Here is a 27,180-nt window from a genome sequence, read left to right on the forward strand (position 1 = left end):
CTGAAGACGTCCGTACAACATACCACACATGATGGTAAAGCTGAGACTGTGCATTGTAGATGGGAAACATATTCCTGCAGACAGAAATGTAAGTCTGAAATGCTTGTTATCCTCCTATAACTTTTGTTATAAAATAAAAGCTTTTCCACATTCACCAAGGTTATCAGGTAAAACGGATAAATGTAGATGGAATGGACATCTAAACAACTTCATCTAGACTAAAATAGTTTAGGCTACAGCCTACTTGTCCATTAAACAGGGTAATTGTATTTGTAGAAATGACAGCAAAGGCAAAAAGGTTGCTGTACCTGAGGCAGCCGCTAGGTGGAGACATAATGCCACCTATGACCTGTTGCTGAGCATACACCGTGTTCCAAATTATTATGCAAATTGGATTGAAGTGTCATACACTTTAAATGTTTTGTTTTTCAATTAAACTCATGTATGATATTGTGTCTCAGGGTGCCTTGGATCATTGAAATTAATCTCATACACCAGTGATAATTAGTTTGCCATGTGTGAGCCCTATCAAAGGAAAAACTACTTAAGAAGGACGTTCCACATTATTAAGAAGGCCACATGTTGCAAGTAATATGGGAAAGAAAAAGGATCTCTCTGCTGCCGAAAAGCGTCAAATAGTGCAATACCTTGGATAAGGTATGACAACATTAGATATTTCACGGAAACTTAAAGGCCTACTTCACCGGTTTCAATATGAAGGTGTATTGAATTCTGAGATCCTATGTAGTATAAATGTGCAAAAAAAATTGAAATTGGTTCATCCTAGCCTGAGAAAAGGCAGAACGAGTGTTTTTTTAACCCTATATTAATCTTACTGTGACATCACAGTAAGATAAATATAGGGTTAAAAAAAAACCTTACTTTGTAAATATTACTGTGATTTCTCCTACTGTGACATCACAGTAATATTTACAAAGTATTTTTTTTTTAACCCTATATTTATCTTACTGTGATGTCACAGTAAGATTAATATATGGTTAAAAAAAACACTCTTTCTACCTTTTCTCAGGCTAGGATGAACCGATTTTTTTTTTTTTTGCACATTTATACTACATAGGATCTCAGAATTCAATACACCTTCATATTCCCACCGGTGAAGTAGGCCTTTAAGCGTGATCATCGTAGGATACTGTGAAGAGATTTGTGGCTGATTCAGAGCACAGACGGGTTCGTTCGGATAAAGGTAATATGAGGAAGGTTTCTGCCAGACAAATTCATCGGATTAGGAGAGCAGCTGCTTAAATGCCGGTACAGAGCAGCAGACAGGTATTTGAAGCCGCTGGTGCCTCTGGAGTCCCGCGAACCTCAAGGTGTAGGATCCTCCAGAGGTTTGCAGTTGTGCATAAACCTATTATTCGGCCACCCCTAAACAATGCTCACAAGCAGAAACGGTTGCACTGGGCTCAGAAATACATGAAGACTCATTTTCACTTGTTTACTGATGAGTGCTGTGCAACCCTGGATGGTCCAGATGGATGGAGTAGTGGATGGTTGGTGAATGGCCACCATGTCCCAACAAGGCTGCGACGTCAGCAAGGAGGAGTCATGTTTTGGGACGGAAGCATGGGGAGAGAGCTGGTAGGCCCCTTTAGGGTCCCTGACGGTGTGAAAATGACCTCGGCAAAGTATTTTTAGTTTCTGACTGACCACTTTCTTCCGTGGTACAAAAAGAAGGACAGTGCCTTCCGTAGTAAAATCATCTTCATGCATGACAATGCACCATCTCATGCGGCAAAGAATACCTCTGTGTCATTGGCTGCTATGGGCATAAAAGGAGAGAACCTAATGGTGTGTCCCCATCTTCCCCTGACCTCAACCCTATTGAGAACCTTTGGAGCATCCTCAAGCAAAACATCTATGAGGTTGGGAGGCAGTTCACATCAAAACAGCAGCTATGGGAGGCTATTCTGGCATCCTGCAAAGATATTCAAGCAGAAACTCTCCAAAAACTCACAAGTTCAATGGATGCAAGAATTGCGAAGGTGATATCAAAGAAGGGGTCCTATGTTAACATGTTACTTGGCCTGTTAACCCATTGATGACGGCTGCTGCGCGATGCCACATTGGCTCTCCTGCCTGATGCTGCGTCGCGCAGCATTATTACTTTATCTAATTTTCATGGCATTCCCAGCATAGAATGCACTGTCATTGGTTCAAATACACATGAGGTGGGTTTTGTTGATTTTTTGAAGATCACGTGACCACCCAAAAGTTGTGTGGTTTGCCGAAAATCATGTCAATCAAAAAAAATTAAAATAAAAAAATAAAACAAAATAATAAAAAAAATACGCCAGCTATGTCGGCGACAGAACAGTTAGTGGCGTTTGGTGCGCAGAATCAAGGTCTACTATAGTCTACTGACGAAAATCACACAACACATTGCATCTATTTATTAACAATATTTAATAATTTTCTAATTCATCTAATTTTGACGATTTTTAGAAATATTTGTAGGTTTGTAAGCGCTAAGGGAGCATGTTTAAATAAAACCTGTGAACCTTAACTTTTAAATGTATTTTATTTCATGTTTCTATGTGCTACACAGGCTTAGATATTAAGGTTTTGGTAGACTTGACAATTCGTACTATTTTTTCAGAAAACCCTCAGGCATTAAGGACATGCATCCTAGATTGCCATAGTCATCAATGGGTTAAGATGTTTTTGATTGAAATAGCTTTTGATTTCACTAAATATGACCTTCACATCCTGCAAATTCAACAAATGACCATTTTTATTTCTTTACAACCTATAAAATGTTTTGAAACTCTGTTGTGCATAACAATTTGGAACGGTGCATTTTGAGTTTTTTATTTTTTTTAAAATACTGTTATCATTTGGAGGTTTGTTCAATACAATTTGAATCATACTTTAACGGTTGATGACTTGAACATTATACTGACTGTCATTTGCATCGACTATTTAGGAAAAATAGTCACAACTGCACAATAACAATAACCCATACATTCCCCTGTATTTTTAATTCCCCAAAAATATTGCAGGTGTACCTTAACTTATTTGTATCCTTCACATGGTAAATAAAAGCTCCCGAAGTCATTAAAGAAATATGCTTATCACATGGAAAACTTGTCTCTGAACTTGAGTTCTAAATTTTAGATTTTCTAAATATATTTATTATTCTATTATAATTTGCATTGACAAATTCAAATATTTTGCAACATCTGGTGGGGGGAAATACCAAATGCTTCAATATTTCATTACATTGTTTTTTGTATCATCAATATTGTACGTGGATGCAAATATTAATAGGCTATGTCTGTGATAATCTTATTATTTTTATTTCCAATGCAGAGAGAAATAGCCTCTTTTTTCATTTTACACCATAGATAGCCTAGTATAATAAACATTTACACAAGAGCTAACACGGTGTGTGTTTGTGTGTGTGTGTGTGTGTGTGTGCGTGTGCGTGCGTGCGTGCGTGCGCGCGCGTGTGTGTGTGTCCGGGCATCTTACTCTCGCGATGAACAGCGAGAATAGGACACGTAGTTGTACCATTCCATCTTGTGAGCGTCTATTATTTATCTGACACAATAATGGCTGCTAGTGCTACCGATCAATTCCGTCGTTTTCTGAGCGGTCCAGTCGACATTGGAGGGTCACCGATGTTTCAGTCGTCGGCCTGAAGTCGCCATTTCCTCCGGTGAGATACAAAATCCATCGGGAATCTCACATTAATGTCTATCTTCTTTTGTCGGCATCTGTTAAGCATCTTGCCCTTCACCGGCTCAGGCTGGTTCCGCTATCTGCTACCCACCAAACTACACTAATAAAAGAGACAATTTAAGAATACAACGCTCCTCGGTTGACCTGTATACATAGTATAACTCTTCTTTCATATTTTACGAATGCAAAGCAGCCATTCCTCAATTCGGGAAGATTTAAAATACACTGACAGGGATTTTTCTGTACAAATCTACATTTTAAAGCTGTCTTCCTTATTCCGCCAAGTGCACGAATATCCCGTTAGAATTGCTTGAAAATAGATTTTCTTGGGTGAATTAGATAGCTTTTGTTTTTAAACTTGGTGTCAAGTGAATATTTAAGGCATCAGAGAGTAATAAACCATGTTATCCTCATTCTAAAATGCTGAGTGGAGTTCTGTCTGCACGAGGCTGTGGCCTCTGTCGTGGATACATGGAATTACATCTGTTTCAAAACACTTTTTGCATATGGTATATATTTGTTACCGAATAATAATAATGGTGTTCGTGTGCATAGGCCTATATTTCACACAGATATTATCTTGTATCTATTATCTAATCGTTTAGGCTATTCATTCATTCAAAGTGAAAATGTTAACTATTAGAGTTCAATTTGATCTTTTATATTGAAGCATAAATCGGTCAGTGTGATGCAGCGCCCCTACCGCTGCTGCAGCAGTATATGGGTTTATGTAATCCAGTCTGTCTGCCATCATCCTCTCTGGAATAATCCAGTCATCCTTTTGTTACAACAGAGAGCAAGCAGTGTTGCCTTAGCGCTTTGTAGCCAAGAGCCTACCACACACACGCACACACACACACACACACACACGCACACGCACACGCACAGGCACACACAAATATCCATTCAATTTGTTAGACATGTTCACTTTATCTATTTCGATCTGTATTGGATTATAGGCTACATTTTACATACAAATATTTTCTCCTAACCGCTTTATTTTTGGATAAATCTGCAAAATGTTTTGAGTTTTTTTCTAAATAGGTTGCCACCACAACTGGTTATTATATTTGAATTTAAAGGGACACTGTAATGTGACATCATCAAGAAAGTTCTAGAAAGTTCTAGAATGCAGCGCTCCCTGGGTAACCCCACCCCTTTTGAATAATAACAGAAGCTACAGTGGCCTTCAAGGACAAGAACAAATCTTAATTGTAAACAATGCACCTGATGACATTCCAAAAACATGGATGCCTCCATACGACTTGCCCGCTCAATGGACAAAATGTAACATTAATATTTGTAATTCTCCGCTCAGGAGGATAATTCAGATTATTGGCAGAGGTGATTTTACACCAATGAGGACATATTTATGAATGAGGATATTGATTTTAGCTAATACATTACTTGAAATGTTACACAGTGTCCCTTTAAAACGATATATCAGATATAAATTCACTGTGCAGTGTGTAATATGACATCATCAAGTAAGTTCTAGAAAGTTCTAGAATGCAACGCTCCCTGGGTAACCACACCCCTTTCGAATAATAACAGAAGCTACAGTGGCCTTCAAGGACAAGAACAATTCTAAATTTTAAACAATGCACCTGATGACATTCCAACTATGACACTTCCAAAATGGCGGTGACAAGGCCTTGGTCCAAAGTATGGAGAAATATGGACATATATGAGACCCTTTCTAAGGAAAAAAATAATAATTCTAAAAAAAAAAATCAGCTATTATGCACTAAATTAAACATAATTATGGATATTATAGTTATTTTCTACAAAATCTGCTAGGAAATAAAACCCCAAATTCTACACACTCCACCTTTTAAAATACATTATGTAAAAAGAGCAAACAAATGTTATTACTCCCGTTACAAGGGTTTGGCTCCATATTAAAACATTTGAGATTGTCACACCGTTTGTTAACCTTTGACCTTGTGTCTCCCGTCTCCTCAGGTGCTTCCCTGTCCAGGCTGCTCACCCACAATGCATTGCCAGAGGGTTGTTTGTGTCTCATATAGACAGACGTAACTGTTGCTGCTGCCTCTTCACCAGCCACTTTACCTCACTGCAACACAGCAGGAAGGTTAGTTCAACATCGGCTTTATTTAAAGGGACACTGTGTAATGTGACATCATCAAGAAAGTTCTAGAAAATTCTAGAAAGTTCTAGAATGCAACGCTCCCTGGGTAACCCCACCCCTTTTGAATAATAACCGAAGCTACAGTGGCCTTCAAGGACAAGAACAATTCTACATTGTAAACAATGCACCTGATGACATTCCAAAAACATGGATTCCTCCATACGACTTGCCCGCTCAATGGACAAAATGTAACATTAATATTTGTAATTCTCCGCTCAGGAGGATAATTCCGATTATTGGCAGAGGTGATTTCACACCAATGAGGACATATTTATGAATGAAGATATTAATTTGAGCTAATTAATTACTTAACATTTTACACAGTGTCCCTTTAACTCCACATTTATTCTTAATCGCTGCCCGACTCTGACATATGTAGATACTATTTATTGAGACCTGTGGATTAAGAGGAGGGTGGAAGATTGACATTTGTGTTTCAGTTATCAGGATGGAGTCAGCGATTCTGGAGATTGCTTGCTGTCAAATACATTTTTCGTCAAAATCAGGGAATATCTCCTCACGACCCGCAACCTACTTGTACATACTGTGTGTGCGCTCAAAAAAAAATCCAGTGGCAGTAACACACAGCCTAGGCTGAGGCTCTGTAAATGGTCATGTTCAGTGGGCCCGCTTTGTTTACATCCGTTTTACAGCGCCTAGGACTGTTTATTAAAACTGGATTTGTTTTTAGCAGCACACACAGTGCAGACAGGTAGTAGATCAAGAGGTGTAATTCACTGATTTTGACAACAAGCGTTCTCTCAAGAATAGCTGACTCCACCTTTAATTACCTGAAGATGCAATAATCCAGAATCTTCTCTTTGTCTTGTTTTTTCCAGCTTGGTCGAACTTGTTCACTGTCTTACTGAAATCATGTCTGGCTCCAGGGACTTACCAGGTACCGCAATTTCTTCTTCTTCTTCTTCTTCTCCACTTAAATCTTTATTGACACAAAATGTGTGACATTAACATGCCGGTTGCAACTACATGATCGCAAATGTAGAAACAAAAGACAAAAACTAGCAAAACTATTGCTTCAGTTCAATGTCTCAATTTTGAGTCCTGTGTAGAATACATTTTTCCCCATTTTCTGTGTAGTTGTGCTTCTTGCAGCAAAGGTCATGACATTTTTGTTCTTTATCTGCTTTTCATGGTTTGGGCTGGGCCGTTAAGTACCGAGGGAAGGGATATTTTAATGCTACACAATGATATTTTAGAACATAATGTGTTCCTTACTTTGTTAGCTGAAGTGGGAGGAACGCCTTTTTCCTGTTTCAACCTGACAATGCCCCATTGCCCGAAGCCAGCTCCACATAAAAAACAGTTTTTTTCATCCAACCTTATCCAACAACCATGGACCTGTAGTGTATTATCTGATGGTTTAATCTTTAAATTCATGCCCCACCTTAATGTTTTACCTCTTCCTAAAACATTGATTCAGTTGGTTATTTTACTTAGCCTATGTATATTTTCACTAAAGCCTTCAGTATGATTTCCCTGATTTTCAACTTGAAGGCACCATGCTTGTTTCAACTTTGGATTAGTTGCAAATAGTAAAAAAAACTGAGTGACAGACATGTACATGTAAGCGGTGATTAGAATCCCACATTCACACTACGAGTCCCACTAAATCATTGGATGTTTATTAGTATCTATTAATATCTGTCACTACTGGCCCATTCCCATGGCTACAGCAATGCTGCATGAAACCGGAGCTTCAAGCAACAGCAGCTACTTCACAACAGCAAACCCCTGCGCAGTAAAAATACTTAAAAAAATGTGTGAACATCCTCATTGGCTAACCTAACGTTATTGAGCTGAAGGTTTTTTTGGGAGACGTGCCAACTGGTGAGGCGTTTTAATGACTGTCCTAACTAGTGTGCATGAGTGAGCAGCTCCAGTTTGCAAATAGGAACCCCTGGCAGGTTTGTGTCGCGCTGTAGGGGGGCAAACATTTATATCAATTGACTCCCAAGGCACATGTTAAATCATGAGGCTGGCATTTCTCGTTGCATAAGTTGTTAGCCCCTCCCTGAACTCTTTCCGTCAACCCAATGATTAAATGCTTCTGCTGAAGACATCTTTATAAAATGTCTCACAAATATATTTTTTCATTTTTTTGAAAAGCTCTTTTTCTTTAACAACTGGGCACTTTTATGAGGGACTATTGACATTATTTGGTTTTTCTACTGAGTATTCATATGTGCAACAGTGGACCTCAATGTGTTTTTGGACAACAATGGAGCTCTTCATGAAAAATTATATTAAGCTGAAGTTACAGGTCGAGAAAAACGTGCCATAAGGATCAATTTAGTATTGCTATTTTGTATTTTCAATAATAAATATATAAAATATAATAATAACTCATCATACAAGTTCTTATCCACTCGGTTTTCAGCACATTGTTTTTATAAAATTATTGAAAAGGCTTTATAAGGTCATGATGTTGCTCCTTCTCCTTAAAGGTGGAGTCAGTGATTCTGGAAAATGTTTGTTGTCATGAACAGTTTTCCAGAATCTCTGACTCAAATTTTAAGTGGAAATCCCATGATTAAATGTGCAGCTTTGAGTGAAATGCTGGCAGTAAGTAAGTAGAAAGCTGTTGTTTAAGTGTCCATGGTTGTTTGTGTCTTCTTCAGCCATAGAGGGTCCGGACATGGGCGGCATGAAGCTTCCCATCGGCATGACCCGGCGAGCCCTGAGCTACGATGACAACATGGAGGCTCCCATGTCCACGCCCCCTCATGACATCACCATCAACAACCTGTGGAGGAGACCGCTCATACCAGAGAGGAGGTTCAACAAGCTGGCTGAGGTTAGTAGGGCCTCCACAACCACACAGACACACACACACACACACACACACACACTTCTGAAAATTCTATTAATTCGCATTTCATAAAATATTTTCAAACAGTATCTAGTATTAATTTAAATCAAAAGAAGTGCAATGTAAGTGCTTTGCCTGTGTCCGCTAGCAGCCCCACAACTGATTTTTTTTTACCAAGCGGAAGAGTGTTATGCAGTGTGTAGATGATGTTGATAATAATGATGTTTTTTTCCCCCCCCCAGGAGGATGAGAGTGGTTCAGTGACTCAGTTCACTGTACCTGAAGGCTCCTTCTCCAGGACACCAACCGTAGTGAAAGCCAAAGCCTCCTCCATCATCATGAACTCTCTCATCACCAGTAAGTTACACCTCCTAAACATGATAACATCCACTATTTAAGTTGAATTCATCACAAGAAAGTCTGCGTATTTTAAAGAACATACCAAAAGTGAGAAATTCTTGGTTTTTAGTAAGTTACAAAAAAAAACTTTAAAATTACAAAATCACAGTCCTTTAACACATTTTTAGAGCAACATTTAAAGTGATGTTGTTGAATTTTTCAATATTTGAAAGATAGATTGTCTTTTTTCAACTGTTATTAAACCCATTCCTTTCTGTCTTTTCTCAGAGCAGACACAGGACAGCATGTATAAGTTTGAGCAGCGGGCGGGGCTGAGCGACACCAGCTACACTCCACACAAAGGCCTCACGGCGGAGGAGACCAGACACCACCACCGCATTCCAGAATCACTCCAGGTAAGACACACTCTTTCCCTCTGCTAAAAAAATGCAAGAGTCTGGGAGCGCCTTGGTAGCTGAATGGTTAAATCATTCATCATTCATGTCATTATTTCTGGTTTGCTTCCTAGCTTACTACTACTTTCTATTAAATGTGAAAATGCCCCAAAAAATATCTTAAAAACAAACAAAAAAAATGTAAGGGTATTTGTCATGGGCTAGATGCTTCAGGTAGACGTGACGCAGTGAAATGTGATATACATGCATATACAACATAGTGCAGTTTCCATAAAAGTACATAGTTTGCATGCAGTGTGCATACTATTGGGACACACTATTATGTCATAACATTGCGCCTTGAACTTGACTCTTTTGCTTATTGATCCGTCACAACACTGGTAGTTTTCTATTGGCGGCTCAGTTGATGTGACGTCACTTCTGCTGCAGTGGATTGTGAAAGAGCCAAAATGCATGATGGCTTTGCAAAATGCTACATTGCAAAATGCTACCAAATTTGGTAGGATTCAGTTTTTGAGATTCTTGGCATACTGCATTTGACTTCATGTATTGGGACATCCTAAATCAGTTTCTGTCATAATTAATAGCATGGATATATGGGTATTGTAAAGTAGCGATGGAGTGTAGATTTGAGTACAGATCGATGCATTTAAAGAAATAACAGGTAGTTGAAACGCTATGTGTGTCTACAAGGAATATATGGTTACATTTCTATGCTTTTCCCACATATGCCTGACAGGATGATGTTGCATTGTGGGAAAAGCCAGGTTAAAAAGATGATATCACAATTTCTTTGCCACTAAATAAATGTTTTGAAGGTTGACTGCTTAATATTGATTAATGACCATTCCACAATTCTGGTTAATTAAAATGAATCTACCTTGCTGTACTTCTAAAGACTAAAACCTGTTTTGTCGTTGCTGTTTAGAAACTGCAGATCCAGAGCATGGAGGCCAGAGAAGAGCGGCAGAGCGGCTCCTCTACCCAGTCCACTCCATCCACCACTCCACAAACCTCCCCCAAACAACAGCGCAGGTAAACACACACACACACACACACACACACACACACACACCCCTAAACACACCAACACATCAGTACACACACACACACACACACACCTAAACACACCAACACATCAGTACACAGACACACACACAAACACATCAACACACCCACCAAGTATACACTCTCTTGTGACCTAAATCCTGTTGAAGAGACGGTCCATCCTGACCCAAAAATGTGAAAAACTGATAATCTAGTTTACTCACTGTGTGTGTGTGTGTGTGTGTGTGTGTGTGTGTGTGTGTGTGTGTGTGTGTGTGTGTGTGTGTGTGTGTGTGTGTGTGTGTGTGTGTGTGTGTGTGTGTGTGTGTGTGTGTGTGTGTGTGTGTGTGTGTGTGTGTGTGTAGGGGCTGGTTTGGCAGTACAGGTTCACAGGCCAGCATTAGCTCCAATAGCAGCGTGGACATGGGAGGAGGAGACGTGACAGCAGCAGGAGGAGGAATGGTGGAGAGGTGGAATGTTTTTGGGCCGCGCCCGTTCGTCCAGAAGGCCACCTCTGACCTGGGATCAGACCCTCCAACTACAGGTAAACAACCCCCACTCGCGTAGGCTTGTTGGCGCCCAACTTCAAATGGCTTTTTATTTACTTAACCAACCACAAACTAAGCAAACTGAAAAGGCACAACTACCAATACATAGCTCTGTACAATGCTTCATAGTAAAAATATTTGTATCGCTCCATAATGTAATTGGTAAACCAAAGTTTTCAAATTATGAGCAAAATCATTATAACATAACAACAACATAATTATGTCATGTGCAAAGCATTTAGTTATATTATCGACCAGTTATTGCATAATGGTCTTTATTACATTTTGTTTTTGTACATTATGGGCTCTTACAAGCCTCCCCTCTGTTTGTCCAAGTGTTAAGGGTAAACTCAACAACATAACAACTATACCACCTTTTACAACGTTTAGTTGTAAAAGGTGGTATAGTTGTTATGTTGTTGATAGCAGTTTAAGCCAAAATGTGTGTTAATAAGTGAACAAATGGCCTTCAGACTGACTGTAAACACCGTGAGTGTGTTCACTTATTGGCTTTTGCTAATAGTGACGTAGGGAGTTTTTTCTGCGTCCCACTGACATAAAAGTCAAATACGACAAGTTCACATGCAGATCTCCGACTGCTGCTGAGAAGGAACATTTGGACTTTCACATGAGGAATGATTCAGACAGCTTTGGAACTATCAAAATCTTTTTTCCAGGATGACTTTGGGTAGGTCATTTTGGAGAAATTTGGAATTTAGTTTGAGAAATTAAGTCTTTACTTTTTCTCACGACAATGTGCATTGTTGTTTCACTGTTCTCTCTCTCTCTCACTCGATAAGGGTTCACGATTTTGCTTCTTTTTTTTTTTTTGTGTGTGTGTGTGTTTGTTAAAGTTTATGGCTTTACAGAGGTATTTTTCTTTAAATCTCATCTACATCTGGATCATCATGCCGGTTTTGATATTTTTTTTAAGATTATTAATATTTGTTTCTCTTATTGTATTGTATTTTTCTCTTTATTTTCCACAAGTTTTGGAGGTGTGCAAACACATGTAGCTTCATCAGTGCTCCGAAACATTTCAGGATTTTGAACGCATATTTAATTTAACAAGGGTATTCTCAGTTTATCATAGAGGGCTTAACTGAATATATGTCCTTAAATATAACTTAAGTTGAGTATTAGGTTGGATAAATTAAAGAGTTTAGACAAAGTGTTAATGTGTTTCATAGAGCTTGAATGACTGTTGTCAGAATTCAGCAATGTGATGTAAAAAAGCTGAGGACAAAATATGTTCCATTTTGTTTAAAGTTTTTATTTCTCTCTTCCCAGCTGGCTTTGCGATCCAGGCGTACCGCGGCGCACATAAGCCCACCCCCATGGAGGTGATGAAGTCCCAGGGCACACGGCTGGCTGACAACCCCTCCGCTCAGGCTGCGGCTCCTCCCAAGATGGAGATCCCTTCCATGGAGGGTCGAAGGCAGGGAGCGAGACCACACAAGCTCAAGCCCAGAGACATGAACATCCTGACGCCTTCTGGCTTCTAAGATGGAACACACCACATCTGTCAAGGCCCGTTGATGAAGTCACCTCGGATGCAAAAGGTCCCATGAAATAATACTAGCCTCATAACTGTTAAACTATCTATTGTTCATTATAAGATACACCATGAAGTCCTCTAACCCTCCAAGAAACTGAATTCTGCAGCTCTGCCTTTTGTCCTTAAAGATAAATCTGTTTTTTTTTGTAGTTTTGTACCTCATTCCCTTGTGTAATAATAATGCTGTACTCAACAAGTTAAGCCCTGGCATCTGGGATAGCAGCAGCAACAGTACAAACCAATTTACTTCCTAAATCTGTTGTAAAGCTACGTCACAGTTTGCAGACTGACTTTCTATTGACCTGAATTACTGCAGTAACTCATTCCTGACTGTTCTAAAAGAAGGGAGCACTACAGACGTTTCAGATGTGCTAACCAGAAAATACAGCAAATTAGCTTAAATGGCTTAACTGATGGTTTGTTTACAACCTGTATTATCATTTGAATGTTTTTTCCTTGCCACACTGAACTTTGGCATGTTCCCAGACTCTCAAATGACTGATAGTTGATGACATAACCCTTGTTTTCTTTTCCGTTTTTTTTTCTCCTTCAATTTACTTTCTGTCAGGGAAGCAGCTACAATCAGTGTACATTTTTCAGTCTGTTTGAATATGACTGGCATAACAAAAAGCCATTTCATGGGACCTTTAACAGCAGTTTCAACATTCTGATTGGACTGTTCGCCATTGAAGCAATTATTCATAAAAAAAATGAAGAGGCAATGTGTTTCCTGGATGCGAAATCATACAATTTCATCCTTTACACTTTTAAAATGTTACATCTAGATGCAGCATGCTGACATGAATATGGGCTCAAGTCAAGTCTGGCAGGTCACTGACTGACTGTAACTTTGTCTAGCTGAAGGCGAAGATGATAGAGATCCTTGTTTAATATGATCCCCTGTAGATGCACTTTATCCCATACTAACCTAAACCTCCCTGTGTTACAGTTTCTCAAAAATTAATGCAAAAAATTTGCTCTGCTTTAGTGTCAATAGTCTTCACATCCCTTTCTGAAATGTTCCCTTTTGTGTTTTCAAAGGGTCAATCCATTAGGAAGAGTGGGAGAGACAAGTCTTAACAAATTGCTTAAGGGTTAAGGGTTAAATACAAATGAAACCAACAGAACAAACAAACAAAAATAATTGTCTCAGGAAAAGTTGGAAATTTGGATGGCTCCTGTTCACTGATAAATTCCACTTATTTGTTTTGCTTTACACTTTCTTTGTTTGAGATATTTTAATGTATAGATTTGTATTTTTTATCTTATATTGTAGCAACAGATTTAGTTCCTTTTTGGATCAGAAGAAGGGAATACCCACCTGGTGTGTGTTTAAAAAAACCTGTGACCATGAGAAACTCGCTGATAATGGATTATATGAGAGAGAAAAAAACTGTTTAAACCAACGGTCATATAGGAAGATTTCTGTTTCTGATGAGTTTCACAGTACTTAAAAAATACTGTGTGCGCTTTGGCCGCATCCTGCAGAAACCTTGTGTCACTCAGAAAAATGTAAAGAACTTTTCAGACACACCTTTGCTTGTGGTTATTTTAAAGATGACTGCATTTGTTTCACAGTTATAGGAAACATAGTGCACTCCCTGAGAAAACATGTTGCCTTACGATAACAGGAGATTACTGAAATACAGGGTTTGATTTTAGACACTGCAGTGAGTTTAAAATAATGAACGGCTTTCAAAGCTAGGTTCCTGCAAGATAATGTGTGTGTGTGTGTGTGTGAAGTTTTGATTCATCCAATACATGAAACGCAGCTTCTGGATGATTACTATTAGTCATTAGTATTGCACTTTTGTTTTTTTTGGCAGAATTATGTGTGCTGCATACATAGTACATTCCATGTGTCATGTGGAACATCAGTGGACGAATATGTTCATTTAATGGCGTGTACAATTCAATTCCAAGTCTTTTGCAACCTGTAACTCTCCTGTGGTGTTGTTGGTCAATATTTTGTTGGTTTCCCTTTCCCACTAACTTGTGTGGATATTCCTAAAACTGGACCCAGAAGAAAACACACACTTTGCTGTCTGTAAATATTAAATGAATATGACTGTTTTTCTGTTAAAGTTTTATGTTTGTGTTCAGAAGTGCTCTGTGTTTAAGGTGTGACACTGTTCCCTTTAAATCTCTCCCAAACTGAAGAATCACATCTGAATCTCCATTGTGTGGTAGTGTGACTGTAGTGAAGACTGAATGTCATGTGTCTGTTTATCTGTTCAACACATTTCCCATGTGATGTTAAGAGACATTTTCTTTGATTTCTTTGATACGGTCTCTGTAGAGATGATTTTTCTTTGCCAAAACAGTTTGGTTTTTTGGGAATAAATGTTACATTCTCATCAGAAAACAATATGACTCAGTGCTTTATTATATTAAAAATAATAATAATAATTTTGCACCGGATTAAATGTTGATGATAATTTAGTTTCATCCTTAAAAGAGTGTCGGTTCAAGCCCCAGTAACAACAGTTATCTTTTGATGATTCATTATAATAGGCATTTATGAATAAAGGTCAGGTTTATCTACAAAAAAATACACTTTTAACTTTGTGTGTAGATAAAACCGTTTCCACAGTGAAAGGTGCATACTGTCTTTGATTGGTTGATATCAGCTTTTGGCTAAGAGGAGCATCCTCCAAACTTGAGCCATCACATTGAATAGCAACATTTGGAAGTAAGACAAAACTGAAATGAGTAAGATTGTTGTTCTCATCCTGAGTGATCCATTAAACCTCAGCGATTATGAATTAATGTTGATAATCTGTGATTTTATTGTCAACCAGCCCCATTGTACACATGCAAGCTCAAAGCTGACAAATGCACTGAAAAGATTCAGACCTGTGGAACAAGGAGTTAACGTTTATTTTTCAGGTTAAGTGTATGAGTGTTTAATTGTAAAATTGTCTTCATGCAAAGTGAACATGACATCTGGCATCTTTATGTTTGAAAAGAAAATTGTACACATTCTGCCTTTGTGATGACTGGCACTTAAACTGTAAAAACAAAAAAATCATATTTGCTTCTGTTGGAGTGCAGTTTCAGTCCATAGGAATTACAGGAAAAAATATTTCGAACAGCAACCACTATCCTATTATGGCAAAACGGTGTGGCAGTCGGTAGGAAAAACATAACATTGGTTCAGAGATCGCTTCTTATGTCTAACAAGTCCATCATCCAAAGACAACTAGACAGGATAGTGCATCCAGTTCACATCCAGAAGTCAGGACTTCACTCTGATTCTCTAGTCTCTACACATCAAAGTTGTTCCTCTTTGCTCCAGCTATTAGGTCATTAAACAGTAACCGTAATATCACTTGCAGAAAAAGAAAATACAGTGTATTTTGTGGTTAGTAAATATGTAAAAAGACTAGTCCTTACAGTGCTAGTTGCAACAATGCAGAGTTGAGAAATATTGTCTGAATTTACCACATGGTATTCATATGGTTGTCTTTTCCATTTAGTCCCATTTGGTGAGATGTCTCTCCATCCATGTTTCAAAGGTGTTATTTAAGTTCTCAGAAGTCTGATATGATTACTTTGGCTATGATTTTCCTGACCTAGATACATTTACGAGATCTGGGATAAAAAACAAATCCCTCTGTCAGAAGAAGGCAATCCATGTCTTCAGTTCCTATCACTGTTGTAACTGGGTAGTCACAATGGTTTGCCTAATGTGGTTTGGTCCGCTCTGAAACACATCTTGAACTTGTTGTAAACATTCCCAGTGCTACCATTGTCAATCATGTTTGATTTTATTGTAGCCAAAAATAGGGTGTGTTTGGTGTTGGAGATCAGTCTGAGCAATACCAAATAGGATCAGGCCAGGGAAGGGGGGTGGCAGCAACACTATATGGCTTGAAAGAAGGCAAAGACCAGCTCCACTGTCCCCTTTTTTATGTAGACACGAGAGAATGACTCATATCAACTGCCTCTGGTCTGGATTTCTGGCATCATGCACTTAAATCCCAGTTCTCTTCAACTGGAATAATCTTGTTATCAGTTGTGTTGGTTGTCAACCCAACAACAGTCTTGTAGTGTTGGGTAGTACAACAGTCCTGTCATCTTGAAGGTTGTCTGGACTATCTTTTGGTTTCCATTACTCTTCTAGCTCTTAGATGTTGAGGAACAATTCAGAATGGAGTTCTGTTTCTCAAACTAAACCTGGCTTTATGTTGAACACTGCAGGCTTCTGGGAAAGACACAGCTTGGTCCGGTTTGCATAAAATAGGGAGACACTGCTCCAGCACACAAATCCAACACCCCACTCACTAGAACTTATGTAATGTCTTGCCCTGACTGTTTTCATGCAGGGTTTGAAGTCCTCATGGTCTGCCTCAATGATCAACTCAGATAATACAGCCATCCTTCACCTTAAACTCAGTGCAACAAACCTTCCCTCTCCTGTCATATCCTCCCTCCGATCTATACATAAACTTGCTATCCATCTTCAGAGACTCGCTCCACCTCTTCCGGCTTGGTCTCCTGTTCTTCTGAACTCTCCGTACATCTGGAAGAAGGTCTCCATCTCCCTCTGCAGCGTGGTGTTGCGGAGGTCTGCGTCAGCCTTGGCTCGCTCCATGTTGAGGATCTTGAGTTCAGCGACGCTTTGACTGCGTTTCTGCTGGTCCAGATTCACCCGCAGTCCCACCACCTGCCTCTCCAGTACATCGTTACAGCGCTCCAACCTGCAATAAACACATACGCCATACAGTACATACAAAGGCTTAGACAACAAAGGCTAGCAATATGTCACACTTCTGAAGAAAAAGGCCACTTTTTTTACCCTTTATTGATCCTTAAGGTTTACAATAGTCTGTGCTGGTGTCTCACCTCTGTATTCTGGCCTGGTATTCAGCCCTCTGCTGGTCCATCTGCTGCCTTAGCTCAAACAGGAGTGAGTGGGCGTCCATGGGCTGTGACTCAGGCCTCTGGGGGTCTGGAGGACCGGAGGGGAGGAACACCTCTGAGCTGCCTGTACTGATGGGGCTCTGACTGATTACAGAACAGGAGGCTAGGGAGGTAGGGTGTCGGACATAGTCAATATCATTATTGTCTTCTTCATCATTCTTAGAATTGTCACTATTGTCTTCATGATCGTCATTATCACCATTTCCCTCTTCTCCTACCTGACTTGAGGGTGATCTTCTAGGTGTCTTTGGTGACATGCAAGGAGTAACCGCACCAATCGTATCACTACTATCGTCCAATGGTAGAATATCACAGGAAGACCATGAAAAAAGGCATTCCCGTGTCTGCCCAAGTTCCTCTAGCTCTACCAACTCTTCAAAAGTCTCAATATGGCTTCCCAGATCACTGATGTCAAGATGTCCAACAGTGACACCCTCCATCTCCTGACTTTGGGACCCTATGTTTAGGTTGTCATAGGCAGAAAGGGTGCTGTCCTCCTGAGCATCACTGCTGCCTCCGCTGGCTGTTTCAGGACCTGCCCCATTTTCCCCAGTTGCACCAGAGCTCCAGAAACTAGCACCTGCATCAGCCAGGTCTGGCATGGCGGATGTCCAGCCCATGAGCCTTGCCCTGGGCTTGGAGCTGTCTGGTTGGGGGTCTTGTAACTGGATGATGCTTGTAGAGGCTTGGATGTTTGCAGGATATGGTCCTTCTCCATCGTGGTCCTGGTGATATTCTATGTTGTGTCCTTCAGAGTGCTGTTGACTGGTGGAGGGCAGAGGGTAGAAGCAGTTCTCCGGGTGGGAGGAGGTGTAGCGATGACCGAAGAGTCTCTTCTGGGCAAAGGATAAGTCTGATTTGGCAGCAGCGGAGTACATACAGCTAAAGAAGGCAACGAAAAGGAGATTAGAGATTATTTTTTATCATAATACTAAAATAATTTTCAGACACTTTAAGACCACACCATAACAACATTTAATAAATGGTTTCATTGCAATTAAAAGAGAGCTGAGCCGGCGAAGCTCTCGACATTCCGGTCAATCTTCATTCCTACCCTCACCTATGGTCATAAAGGCTGGGTCATGACCGAAAATAAATAAATTGCGGGTAAGCAGCCAAAAAGGGTGGCTGGCATCTCCCTTAGAGAAAGGGTGAGAAGCTCAGTCAACTATGAGTAGAGCCGCTGCTCTTTTGCATAGAAATTACCCAGTTTAGGTCGTTTGGGCATGTTGTGAGAATGCCCCCAGGGCGCCTCCCTAGGGAGGAGTTAAAACTTCCTGGCACGTCCAGCTGGGCCTCGGGGAAGACCCAGGAATAGGTGGAGGGATTATATCCCAACACTGGCCTGGGAACGCCTCTGGATCCCCCAGCCTCTCATTTACCCATTCACACACACACACACACACAACTACGACAGCAGGCTAACATGCAAGGTGCTTTGCCTAAGGACACTTTGACACAACAGGAAGAGCCAAAGATCGAACTGCCGCCTGGTGTGTAAATGGGCTGCAAAACGTGCCCTTGTCTCGTTCTGCTTAAATCATGTCAATATTCCCCCTCACCTGTTTTGGAGATGTGTGTGTGCGACGATGTGAGGGTTTGGATTATGGTGAAGCTTTGAAGTGATGTTGTACCTGGGGTTCTGTGTGTCTGTGTTGGGCTGCCCTGGCTCTTTGGAGCGCTCTGCAATGAGAGGCATGGACAGCTGGCGGAGGCAGGGTGACGGGTGGAGGTGAGACTGTCTCAGAGCACTTGGTGATCCGCGAGGACCTCGAGGTGAACGGGAGAAGATGGATGGAGGGACTTTGGCGAAGAGGGACTCATGCTCTCTGATCAGCTCCAACATCAGCACCTGGACCAGTGTTGCACCTATTTGACATAGATAGGGAAATTAAGATAATATTTAAAGAACAATTTTGGTTGGTGGTTAAAATAAATAGCAATATGAAACTTTTATTGTGGAAAAAAAAATTGCGCATATTTTTTAAGATATAACAACTTAAATATAAGCCACTATATTTACACTTTAAGAGAACAAAATCTTTCAAATTATTTTGATGGAATAGGTTTTTGTTAATGTGAAATTGAAATCCAAACTACGTTTTCCCAGACAACCCAGACAAAACTATGTCAATTTATTACCACAGACCATTAACTTTGAAACAAAAAGGAATAATTCATCATTCATATGGTGCTGTTGGCCAGTTTGTCTTTATACCTCCCATGATGCTTTGCGGGTCTTCAGCTTTGGCTCTGAGGATGTTTGGCCCGAACACGGTTGCCAAGTTCTGCCCACTCATCTTGTTACTGCTGGAGTAACTCTGGACCTCATTTAGAAACCTGCACACACACACACACACACACACACACACACACACACACACACACACACAAATTCGCAATGTCTTCTCTAATGTTCTTCTTGTCAAACTGAAGGATGAAAAAAACTCATGATTGAGTTTGAATTCTAAATTGACATGTAGATAATTGCAATGACAGGGCCTGGGGACGTTGAAATTAGGCTGAAATATGGGGCCAGAGAGGCAAAATGGAGAAAAATAAAATCACCTAGACAGCACACAAGTTACAATTGCCTGCTTACTTGCTACTGATTTGAATGTAAAGCCTGAACCAAACATTATTTGCCATAATTTAGAAAGTTTCATTGAATTTAACCAAATTAATATTTCCCAATGCAAGACCTGGGAAACCTGGCCTGTCAGTCAAAATAAGAGGGTAAAAGGGATCTTACTGGCAGATAAAGTTGAGTAGGTTGAAGTTTGCAACTGGCAACTCTTGAAGGAGATTCCTCAACTCACCCAAACCCTGAATGGAAATAAGAATAAGAGTAGGATTGGAGTCAGGAAGGGATAAAGAGAATAAGGATGACAGCAAAGACACAAGGTAAGAAGGGAGGCAGACATTTTCTTCTCCCTAAATTGCATAATTTTCATCATACCTTTTATGAAGGAAGTCAAAGTTATACAATCTACTACTTGCAATGTATATGTCATTTAAAGGTATAAAGGTGTATTTTGGTGTCATCTAGTAGTACAAAATCTGGATTGTGAAGCTCGTTGTCTACCCATCCTGTTTGGACAATATAGAGCTAAGGTGGCCTTCAACGACAAGAAGGTAGTTACTCAAGATGACATCACCCACCATTGACTCAAGATTAACTTTACACCGGGCTGAAAACAGTTATTTGCTGTTGAAAGTTTTGAGTTTCTTTCATCTCTGACCAATCGCTGAGTGGCTATTGGGTGTGGTTTGGTAAAGTCATAAGTGAGTTCTGCTGCACCTGTAAACTCACCCAGCACTGATACACTGTTCATTAATGCATTAAAGTGAGAATTTAAACCATGCTCCATCAGCAAAGACAGCATTTCCAGTGGGTGTTAACTATATGACAAAGAACTTGATTAACAATGTAGTGTACAGAACTGCAGTTACCAATGTTCGGTCACTCGACAGCTTCTGACCGCAGAGAAGGAATTCCTGGTAGCGACTGTAAGGAACCAGAGGCTCCGGCAGCTGTCTGAGGTAGAGCTTCAGCAACGACGCCACCGTGTGGACGTCTGTGCTGCTGCAATCAAAACACAAAGCAAGATAACTTCTGTCACAAAACCCCTTTGTAGAACAACGTGATCAGGAAATAGTTTGGAGGGGTTGTACCTGTCAAAGGACGGTCTCTCCCCGGAATCGAAAGCCTCCTGCAGCTCTTTGACCAGACTGGCCTGTCCCGACTGGCGAAACAAGCCTACCTCATACAGGCCGCGCTGCCGGATGAAGTTCACACACTGCTCCACCACCAGAGGAACCAAACGCACCCCATAACGTCTCTCATAGAGCACCGTCTCCTCCAGACGCTGTCCAAAGACTCCTGCAAAGAAGAAAGATTTCAATGAGATTCTATGGGTCCACCTCATCCAATTACAAACAATAGTAGCACACTGTCTGGTCCGCATCACAGTCTATAGGGCGTACCTGTGAAAGGGATCCAGACTCCCTTGTTGAGGCTCTTCAGCCACTCGTCCCCCTGACCGGCGCTGTTAGATAGGAAGAAATAAGAGCCTGGGCTGGCCAACACGTCTCTGTTACCTGTAGAAACACAAACATGGATATTTTATTCAAGATTAAAGTCTTTCACAACTGACGAATACAATGAAACAATGCTGCTGTAGTATAGTTTGAATGCATTGCAAAATGTGTGTTCAAAGCTATTGCTGTACTGATGAGGAGGGGGGGGGCACAGAAGTCTGATCAATTTCTCAACATTGCCACATTTAAAAAAGAAATTGTACTATTCAGCTCAATCCGATGCTGGCCCAACTGACAACAACTTGAGGCAAAGACACATCACATTATTTCTCCCCACCCTATCTCCCTATCTTCATCTCTATGTGGTGCAGGGGATCGTAATCAAACTTATCTCTCTTCTCCCCCATGTCCCATCATGCTCTACTGTCTGTCCTCCTCAAAGTCACATCAAACACACACACACATACTGTACATACGTACATGTATGAACCACACACACACACACACACACACACACACACACACGTACATATACACATACAAAGTCACCTCCGATAGAAGCATAAAGACCCTGAGTCAGCATTTCAGAAATGTCACTTAAGGGCAACACACATACACACACCCTTAAGGGATTAGCTAATTGTATGTTGATGGTGTGTGTGTGTGTGTGTGTGTGTGTGTGTGTGTGTGTGTGTGTGTGTGTGTGTGTGTGTGTGTGTGTGTGTGTGTGTGTGTGTGTGTGCGCGCGCGTCTCACCTTTGCGGCCTGTACTGTCATGTTTCCAGGACTTGAAGCAGCTGAGTCCCATGCTGCTGCAGCACTCTAGTTCCTGCGGTAACGGTTGTAGATCTTCAGTGCAGTTTCCATCCAACGATGTGAAAACTTTTTGTAGAGTCGTGACACAGCAGAGGTGCACAAAAATAGGTGTAACGTTTAGAATATAGTCTTTAGTCCCTTTCACCACCTAAACTCCCTGGTTTTAACAAGACTTGGAGAAAGTGTTGAAAGCTCTAATTTTCTATCATCCTGGTGTATGGATGGCCATGCATAGTTGTTCCTCTGGAGAAAAGCCTTGGAATTATTGTTGGATAATAAGGACTCAAGTTCCTGGATATTTGACCTTAATGGATGCAGTATACTGTTGGTGTGTGGCCTTACATAGAGGTCTTTGCTAGATGTTTAACTGGTGTATATTGTTTTACAACAACTTTAAAAAGATGGTCCTGGTGGATGGTAGTTTGAAAGCCTGAAGATGTTGAGGGGAGATTAAACATTTAAACCTGGACAGTATAGGGAATTCAGCCTTAAAAATACATTTCCAAGAGGTTTGTAGTAGAGACATTGCCTGGAGAATATAGGATCCAAAAGTTCTTTGTAGATTTTTAACTTTTCAAAGAGGTTCCTGGCGTGGACATAAAGCCTTGTGGAAAGGTTCATGATGGATTCAGAACCTCGAAGAACAATGTTTTTGGGAGATCCAATCATAAAGAGTCCTCCTCTTTATACGTCTTAAATGTAAGACTTTACAGAGAGATTATAACCTCAATGGGAGGTGTTGAACAGGTACCAAGACTTAAATGGAGATATTTGGAGACAGGAACACACCTTCAGACACAGTTCCTGGTAAACACATTCTTGTGGAAAGTTATTGGGTGATACAAAGTCTTCAAAAGAGGTCCAAAGTGGAAAATGGGACAAAGCCCCAACCCTGCAAAAGTACTAATCTTCTTGGACTAGCATTTAAATATTTTCCCCCGACCCATCTCCATCAGGATGCATCTTGGATGCAAAGACATTTGCAGGCAATTGATTTTTTAGGGCAAAGTTAACATTTTCCAGTATGTAGTTCTTCCAGCATCCTCCTCACAAGAGCCATCTCTACAGAACAACTTAAATACAAATGTCCAACTGGTTTTCCTGAATAGTTCCTGACAGAAAGCTCAACACGTGAGAAAAATAATCTTGACACACACGTGCAGCGCTCAAAATGCTCCAAGTTGCTCGATGTAGAAACTTCTTCAGAAAGGATGTTCTGGTAGGTCCTGATAGAACTCCCCTTAAACATCAGCCTTTACCAAAAAGGTCTTCAAATAATTGATGTCCACATCCAGAAGAATTTGTCCTTTGGATGCTATGATGGGGACAGACGTTGAGGAGAATGTACCCGTTCACACCCATTAACTCGAAACTGTCTCCAGTCCGCTAAAAGGGGTGAGGTGCCTGACTTTGCTTCCTATCATTGGAGCATTTCATGAGACACAGCATCAGCACCTGTCTCTTTCTCCGTATTTGCTCTCAGCAGCGGATGACAAAATCTCAAACCATCCTGAAGGAACATGTTGCTGTTTTTCTTGTTTTTCCGTTTTTCTCTCGGCCATGGAATCAACCTACTCCATGGTCCAATAGGAGAGAGACGATTTTAGTATTCCCTTGTGCATTCTCCTTATGTCCCTCTGTGTCCTTTGCTTTATTGGCTCTTTAACGGGACGTCCCGCTCCGTTTGCAGAACACACTCTACCCATCTGAACGTCCACTTCTTCGCCATCCTCTTCCTCTCCTCCTTCTGTCCGTCTCTTATTCCATTCTATCAGTCTTTCTCGTGGTCCCTCTCTTTGTCCCTGTCCAGCTCTTCCCTCTCTCTCACTCCATTTCCCGATAGTGTGTGTGCCCCTTCGTTGCCCCCCTCCCCATTTACCTCATCAATAACCATGCTGTCTCTGTGTGTGTGTGTGTGTGTGTGTGTGTGTGTGTGTGTGTGTGTGTGTGTGTGTGTGTGTGTGTGTGAGACTGCTGTGCATTAGGAAAATTGGTTCTCTGCGACGCAGCCCTGTTTTACCAAAGTAATCACAGCTGATGGTGAGAGAGAGAGAGAGAGAGGCACAGAAGGCAAGAAAGAGAGAGGGAGAGAGAGATGATCTGGCTCAAATTCTGCTGCTGCTGAAGTATGGTCTGCTGCAGCACACACACACAATCACACACACACACACTCACACACAAACACACATACATACATACATACATACACACACACACACACACACACACACACACACACACACACACACACACTGTCACCATGATTCAAGTGGACATAAAAGCGAGAGAGGCTGGTCAGTCTGGTCAACTTTTGAACTCAATTAAAGTACGGGGAACCTCTCTCTCTCAATACAGTCCAATTCAATAAGCCTTATTGGCTTGATGTACAATACAGTTTACAGTATATATTGCTAGAGCTTAGTAATCAATATAACAAATCTAATATTAACATATGGCTAAAATACACAGACTCTCTAAGAGGCAGGGGTGAAAAATGGACAAAGGCACCTACTCCATGCGAACAAACATGGGCCCAACTGGGGTCGTGAGGCAGGGGTGTGTTGAATGACCCCAGATATTGGATTGCATATTAGTTTTGAATTAATTCATTCACACACTCACACACACATACATCAGATGAAAAAACGAGGGGGACCAGTGTGCTACGTGCCTCTATAGTCATAATCAATCAATTTATTTTTATCCTATTTTTGTCCTATTTTTGCCCTAAGGTCAAAATAGAGAGCAACCTGAGCCCCCATATGGCCTAAGGGACTGTGTAGAAGTACCATTAGCCAACAGGTTAAATACACTAGTTTGAATAAAAAAACTAAAAACTAAAAGGACAGTGCATGGTTGCCCCCTCTGCACACCTCTGTGCACACCACTGCACAACACATACAGTAGGGGAGAACGGGGTAATTTGTCACACGGGTAGGTTGTCACAATAGTTATATCTCGGAACCAGAAGGCGCTGTCTGTTAAATTTTGGTATGTAAATATCCACAACTGGGATCAGAGGTCACCTACATAGTCTCCCTTGGAGTTAGACTGCTGCATTTGAGGTGAGAGGACTGTTAGTGTTTTTCATGTCAAATTGAAAATATTTAGCTCCTCAGTATTTTTCTTCTAGGCTTTTACACAATGGGTTTATAACGAAACACTTGTTACTCTAAAAAAGTGTGAAGGGTAAGCTATAGTTTAGATTGTTTTTAGCAAGCTAATTAGTTGTCAGATGGTTGTTGGCCTTGATGCTAGCAATAAATTCCAGTTGGGGTTGGTCGTCACATTTTTTGGGGGGTTGGTTGTCACATGTTATCCAAAGGGTGCAGCCAGGAAAGGAACCCAATAACAAAATAAAATGTCAAGCTGTATCCTCACTGACACCCCAGATAAGGAGAGAATTTAGCAGGAAAGGCAGCTAGCATGCAAAAGAGAAAAAGGGCAACAAAATCAAAACGACCCAGTGCATCCCAAACTAGACCAGTTGCCAAGGCTACTGCACCCCAGTGCACTCCACCCCAGCTGGGGAAGAAGAGACAGAAGAGAAAGAGACAGGAGGAGGATGAAGAGGATAGTTTGTGTTTGGTTTGTATGGAAACGTTATCCAGCACCCGTTCAGGGGAGGTAAGGGAGAAGTGTTGTATGTGCAACCAGTGGGCACACAATCTCTGCTTAGAGTGAGCAGACCCTACATTTGCCATCACTGTAACTCAGATAGTGAATGTGTGTATCCTTGAGTTGAGTAGGCTATTATTGTTAGACCTATTTGTTTTGTTCTTTATGTTGTTACATACAGTAGGTTGGTCTTAATATGGATTTCCTTTTTGTTAATTCCTTGCTAATTTTGTGTTAAGATGCATAAAGTTATGTAGGCCTATTTTTCAACTTGACAATGAAATTAAACTTTCAAATGTAGTTCTGCTTTCTTGCCTCCTTTTTAAGATTTTTCCCATAAGATAACATTGTGACAAACGACCCCATAGTGTGTGACAACCGACCCCTTGATGGGGTTGGTTGTCACAATGTGTTAGAGTGTCTTTGATGGTAAATTTCTTCTTTATTACAATAATTTAGAAAAAGTGAGGGGTTCACATTTCAAGCCATCACCTTAACCTTCAATTTAATGTAGGAATGACTATTGGAAGATGTTTAGGTGATGAGCAATTCTCACTAGAGTAAAACGTGTGCCTACTTACCCCGGTCTCCCCTACCTATATTACCCAAAGTGTGTGGACATGTGAACATTACAGCCACATGTATAACCGCTGAACATATTATTCCAAACAGCCTCCACGCTTCTGGTTTCAGGATTTTCACAAGACCGGCCAATTAGTGAGGTCCAACATTGCTATCGGGTCTAAAGGTCTGGCACACAGTCGGCGCGCCAGTTTGTTCCAAAGGTGTTGGATGGGGTTTAGGTCAGGACACTCACTGTGCAGGTCAGTTAAGTTCTCTCACACCAAACAGGGATAATGTCATTTTTGACCTATTTGGGTGATAGGCCTACAGACAAAGGAAACCAAATAAATAGTTTTTAAACATTTCTATTTAGATATTATATACTTTTCCCATTTACCATAATCCTAGTTTTTGAATAATTTCCATGTTTTGGTAAAAATTCTGTTTCTGCTCCAGTAACAGTCAGTGGGTAGACATACATTTTCACATAGTGGTGGCATTTCTTGTAGTTAATGACATCATTCTTACCTGAACCCCTTGCAGATTTGATTCCAAAGAGATAATATTACAGTACTGTTGTACACTATAGAAGATACACTTTTGTCCAGTCTTGTAATTGACTG

At 40.6% G+C, this 27,180-nt stretch overlaps 2 protein-coding genes across 2 annotated transcripts; one reads left to right on the forward strand and one right to left on the reverse strand.

Annotated features, from left to right (window-relative positions):
* Positions 1-3,555: 3,555 nt before the first annotated feature.
* On the forward strand, positions 3,556-14,954 carry LOC307261001 (putative monooxygenase p33MONOX). The gene is made up of 9 exons (XM_080041437.1): positions 3,556-3,679; positions 5,668-5,797; positions 6,694-6,752; positions 8,494-8,669; positions 8,927-9,041; positions 9,312-9,439; positions 10,368-10,474; positions 10,852-11,030; positions 12,325-14,954. The coding sequence occupies exons 3-9, from the start codon at positions 6,728-6,730 to the stop codon at positions 12,537-12,539; spliced, it is 945 nt and encodes a 314-aa protein (XP_079897563.1). The 5' UTR covers positions 3,556-3,679; positions 5,668-5,797; positions 6,694-6,727; the 3' UTR covers positions 12,540-14,954.
* A 2,103-nt stretch (positions 14,955-17,057) lies between these two features.
* LOC307260615 (rho GTPase-activating protein 24) lies at positions 17,058-22,376 on the reverse strand (the record flags this gene model as incomplete). Its single annotated transcript, XM_080040889.1, has 9 exons — positions 22,316-22,376; positions 21,506-21,619; positions 21,194-21,401; positions 20,972-21,104; positions 20,271-20,344; positions 19,737-19,858; positions 19,153-19,387; positions 17,441-18,400; positions 17,058-17,295 (listed from the first exon to the last, which is right to left on the reverse strand). The coding sequence occupies exons 1-9, from the start codon at positions 22,365-22,367 to the stop codon at positions 17,058-17,060; spliced, it is 2,136 nt and encodes a 711-aa protein (XP_079897015.1). The 5' UTR covers positions 22,368-22,376.
* Positions 22,377-27,180: the final 4,804 nt, after the last annotated feature.

The sequence above is a fragment of the Ammodytes marinus genome (genome assembly GCF_949987685.1).
Source record: "Ammodytes marinus genome assembly, chromosome: 14".
Lineage (NCBI taxonomy): Eukaryota > Metazoa > Chordata > Actinopteri > Uranoscopiformes > Ammodytidae > Ammodytes > Ammodytes marinus.

What these genes read in the sequence shown, in the direction of transcription:
- LOC307261001 (XM_080041437.1), top strand. Translation starts at nt 6,728, where the DNA reads ATGTCTGGCTCCAGGGACTTACCAG. An exon ending in TCCCCCAAACAACAGCGCAG is followed by an intron (nt 10,475 to 10,851) that starts GTAAACACACAC and finishes GTGTGTGTGTAG; the next exon opens with GGGCTGGTTTGGCAGTACAG. An exon ending in ATCAGACCCTCCAACTACAG is followed by an intron (nt 11,031 to 12,324) that starts GTAAACAACCCC and finishes CTCTCTTCCCAG; the next exon opens with CTGGCTTTGCGATCCAGGCG.